Source organism: Macaca thibetana, chromosome 6 (genome assembly GCF_024542745.1).
Source record: "Macaca thibetana thibetana isolate TM-01 chromosome 6, ASM2454274v1, whole genome shotgun sequence".
Classification (NCBI taxonomy): domain Eukaryota; kingdom Metazoa; phylum Chordata; class Mammalia; order Primates; family Cercopithecidae; genus Macaca; species Macaca thibetana.
In genome coordinates, this window is record NC_065583.1 from 6,773,527 (window position 1) to 6,777,560 (window position 4,034).

A 4,034-nucleotide genomic window follows, 5' to 3' on the forward strand; every position below is an offset into this window, starting at 1 on the left:
AGACAGCTCTGGAGGACCACATACACACACACAGACACACATATATATAAAGCATACACACATATATTTTTTAAAGTTTTAAAGCTTTTAAAGCAAAAGCTGGCCCCTGCCCTCTCCCAGAGTGGGTGGGGACAGCGGTTTCATGGTCAGCTTTCCTTGTGATACCACAGGTCCCTCTGGACATGCTGCTGCCTGGCCACGCCTTCTTTTGCTTTCATCTTTCTCATTGACCAATGGGCTTGGATCATTAAGGCCACACCCCTATTCTGCATTCTAGTGGGGCCCTGGTTACGCCTCCTCTGGCTCAGTCACACAGCTGCCTGGTAGGTGACTGGAGGTATTTGGCAGTCATTGCTGGGATTTTGCTGATATGGCACCAACCCTGCCTGCCTTCCCACCTCATGATGGCTGAAGAAACTCAACAGAGCAAATTGGCTGCAGCCAAGAAAAAGGTAAAACACACCAGGTCGTGGTCCCCCAACCCAGCCACAAATCCCCTCCAATGGCAAGACCGCTACCAGAGTCCATACCACTCCTGAGGCACACCAGGCTGGGCCCCCCAACCCTGGCACCTCTGGGTTCCCCCCACCAAAGTCTTGTCAGTCAGACCTGCCCCTTCAGCAAGCAGCCCAAGCCCTGCCCTTGCCAGTCACCACAGGATGACTTTGGGTGGGTGACTCCTGGGGCCCCCCAGTCCATATTCGGCCCTTACCTCCCATTGCCCAAAGTCCAACCTCCCTAGGTTCTTTGGGCTGATGTCTCCAAGGACCTGGGTCCCCCAGCCAAAGCCCCTGCCCTCGCCAGTCACCCTGGGTGACTTTGGGCTGGTGACATCTGGGGCTCCCTGCTGCAGTCTCTGCCTCTCATCCTGCTGCCCCAATCCTGACCTCCCTAGGCTCTTTGGGCTGGTGTCTCCAAGTACCTGGTTCCTAGCCCTGTGTCCTCCTCCCCGACTGTGAATCAGTGACTCAGGCATTGTGCTGATGTGGCTCCCCCCTCCCCAGGAGGAGTGGAATGTAGTGATGTCACTGTCCCCCTAGGAACCGTCGTTACTGCTCCAAGACTGGCCTTTGATCTTACAACCTAGTCCCCTAAGTGTTCTCACCCCATTTCTGGCTCCTCTGCTAGAAGCATAAATTTCCAGCCAGAAGGGGAATGGGGACTATGGGACACGGGAGTGAGAGTTTTCAGGCTGCCTTAATCCCTTAACATAGACATTGACAGTGCGAAAAGCCTGCACTTCCCCCATGAGCTCAAAACATTAACAGTATCTCTGGGTGGCAATGGGAGAATGGGTCTGGTTTGGTTTTCTCCCAGACTTCTACTCTCCAGAGATACTTTAACATTTTTTTCTGAGTTTTTCACCTCATATTCTAATTCTCCATGGTTCTGGGACCAGACTGCCCTTCAGTCAGTGGTCTCTGGAGTGAGAGCTGCTCATCTTCTGTGGAATAGATCTTGAGAAACTGAACTTGACAGCTTGAATTTTCCTCATATCATCTCAACCTGGGGTACTTTGAATGCCACAGGATAAATGTGAGACGTCTTTCTGAAGCATCAGTTTCCCTTGATTCTCTTGAAAGAGAAAAAACATTAATGTACGTAGGGATGACAGTCAGATAGGTTTCTAAGAACCTCTCTGAAATGAGACCTCTCTGAAATGAGGCTTAAGTTGTTCTCTTTCTGATAAATTCCCAGCTTTAAGAGAAAGGCTGCTTTCTGCCATGAGGACACATTGATATAAAAGTTTGAGAGGTACTGGTGCACTTCTTAACACTAACAGATGTGTGAGGATGTATGACTCCAAACCACAGAGTGTACAGTTCCTGCCTCCTTAATGTTTACTGTTCTACCTCTGCCTCTGGTTTTGATCCCTGGCAGCTGCTGATTCGTGGCAAAACCCCAGAGCTTGGAGTCAGAAGACTGAGTTTAAGGTCCAGTATTGCCTTTTATTTTTTAAGCCATGATCTCAGTCCCTCTCAGTCACTAAGTGATTGCGACAACATTTTGTACGGTTGTTGGTGGCATTAAATCAGATGGTGTATAAAAGTATTTTGTAAAAACTGGAAAGGAGGATATGACTGTAAGGCTTTGTTGTTCTCATGCGTATTACTGCTCTTCTTTCCCACAGTTAAAAGAGTATCAGCAGAGGAACAGCCCTGGTGTTCCAGCAGGAGTGAAGAGAAAAAAGAAAAACACAGCAGTAACCCTGAGACAACCACTTCTGGTGCTTTCCACTCACCTGGAGATGTGAGTCTTGGCTGGTCAGGCTCCTGGGCACAGGGGGCCCAAGGGGCAGTAGAGGGTAGTTGTTAAGATTGTGGAAGAAGTGCCAGGTACTGCTTAAGAATTCTGGGCTTGAAACCTGCTTCTCCATATGCTAGGGATATGATTTAGGGCAAGTCGTTTGAGCTTTCTGGGCCTCTCTTTTCACATCTGTAAAATAGAAGTGGTGTTGCTTGACTTCCATTTGTGAAGTTTAAGTGTGATTTGTTATTGCTGTTGTTTTTATGTTAATCCCTGAACATGGCCTGCTGTAAACACCCAGAACACCCAGTAAAAGGTCGTTGCTGTTTGATTTTCCTCATCCCCAGTCTCAAGGGGAAGCCAGGCCAATGAGAACAGCCACTTGCCATCAGGCTGTCCCTTTAGAAGTCACTGAAAGGGCCCCAGGGTGTGGTGAGGAGAGCCCCAGGCACTAGAATTAAGAGAAGATCTAACTTGCCACTAGCTTGCTTGGTGACCACAGAAAAATCACTTTGTCCCCTGGGCCTCAGTTTCCTCCTCTGTAAGATGATACTGGATAAGATCAGTGTCTTTAAAACTTGTTTTTTAGCTGAAGCCCCCTTTGTTCAAGTTAACCCTTACTCAGAAGTCTGGTTTTTTAAATGGAGGTTGAGGTCTGGAGCTCTACTAGATTCATCACCCACATCCTGGGCCTGAGGAGAGGGCTCCACTGAGTGTATTAAGAGCTGCATTGGTCAGGTGACTCCATTCTGTGACTGCGTTTCTCAGGAGACTTTTCCATCTATTTGTTCCTGCCCCTGGCAAGGCAGCAGGTGGCCGTTTGGAAGAATGGTTTTGATCTCTGCTCTTCTTCAACATTTCATTTCCCTGGACCCACATCTTCCTCCTTTCCTGACTTTCTTGCTTCTCTCTAAGCCACTTCTATCTTTCTCTCCCTGCCTTTGTTTTTACCTTTTCACCTCCTGTAGATTCAGGACATTTTGAAGGTGCTGGTGTCCACCTTTAACCATTCCAATGGGGTAGTGCTCTCCCACTGGACAAGTGGAAGGTGAAGCTGTGCCGAGACCCCTCTGGCTTGCTCTCTGCAGTTGTGCGTGCCCCTGAGGTTTCTCTGGTTTGTGGGATACTTTGTCTCTGGCTTATTTTATATTGCTGCCATTAACCTTCAGCTTGTTTGTGTCTTGTTCTTCACCTGCTTGATTGATTGGGTGTTTTCCTTCCCTGCATATTTTATCATCTTGGAGAAAGTGAGACATACCTTAAAGTTTAAAAGTAATTTGGGAATAACATACTGAGCAGGCATGTGGGATTTGGGGCTTTTTTTTTTTTTTTTTTTTTTTTTTTTGAGACTGAGTCTCGCTCTTGTCACTCAGACTGGAGTGCAGTGGCACAATCTCAGCTTACTGCAACCTCTGCCTCCCGGGTTGAAGCGATTCTCTTGCCTTAGCCTCCGGAGTAGCTGGGATTACAGGCACCTGCCACCACGCCCAGCTAATCTTTGTATTTTTAGTAGAGACAGGGTTTCACCATGTTGGCCAGGCTGGTCTTGAACTGCTGACCTCAAGTGATCCACCCACCTCCACCTCCCAGAGTGCTGGGATTACAGGCATGAGCCATCGTGCCTGGCCTGGGACTTGGGATTTTGAATGCCCAGTTTGGTACTCTTAGACTAGGAATGATGGGAAAAAAAAAAAAACAAAAACCCAAGTGACCTTTAGGTTTTGCCCTAAAGGCAAAGATCTATAGACCACATAAAAGCTTGTGATTATTTTGAATTAATTCACTTT

The 4,034-nt window shown here is 47.8% G+C and overlaps 1 protein-coding gene across 1 annotated transcript in view; it reads left to right on the forward strand.

Annotated features, from left to right (window-relative positions):
• The first annotated feature begins 314 nt into the window (after nucleotides 1-314).
• Nucleotides 315-4,034, forward strand: part of LOC126956392 (golgin subfamily A member 2-like) — a 27,810-nt gene continuing 24,090 nt past the window's right edge. Inside the window, exons 1-2 of the mRNA XM_050793380.1 lie at nucleotides 315-452; nucleotides 2,132-2,250. Coding sequence (XP_050649337.1) covers nucleotides 402-452; nucleotides 2,132-2,250 — 170 coding nt within the window. The 5' untranslated portion in view covers nucleotides 315-401. The remainder of the gene's footprint in view (nucleotides 453-2,131; nucleotides 2,251-4,034) is intronic.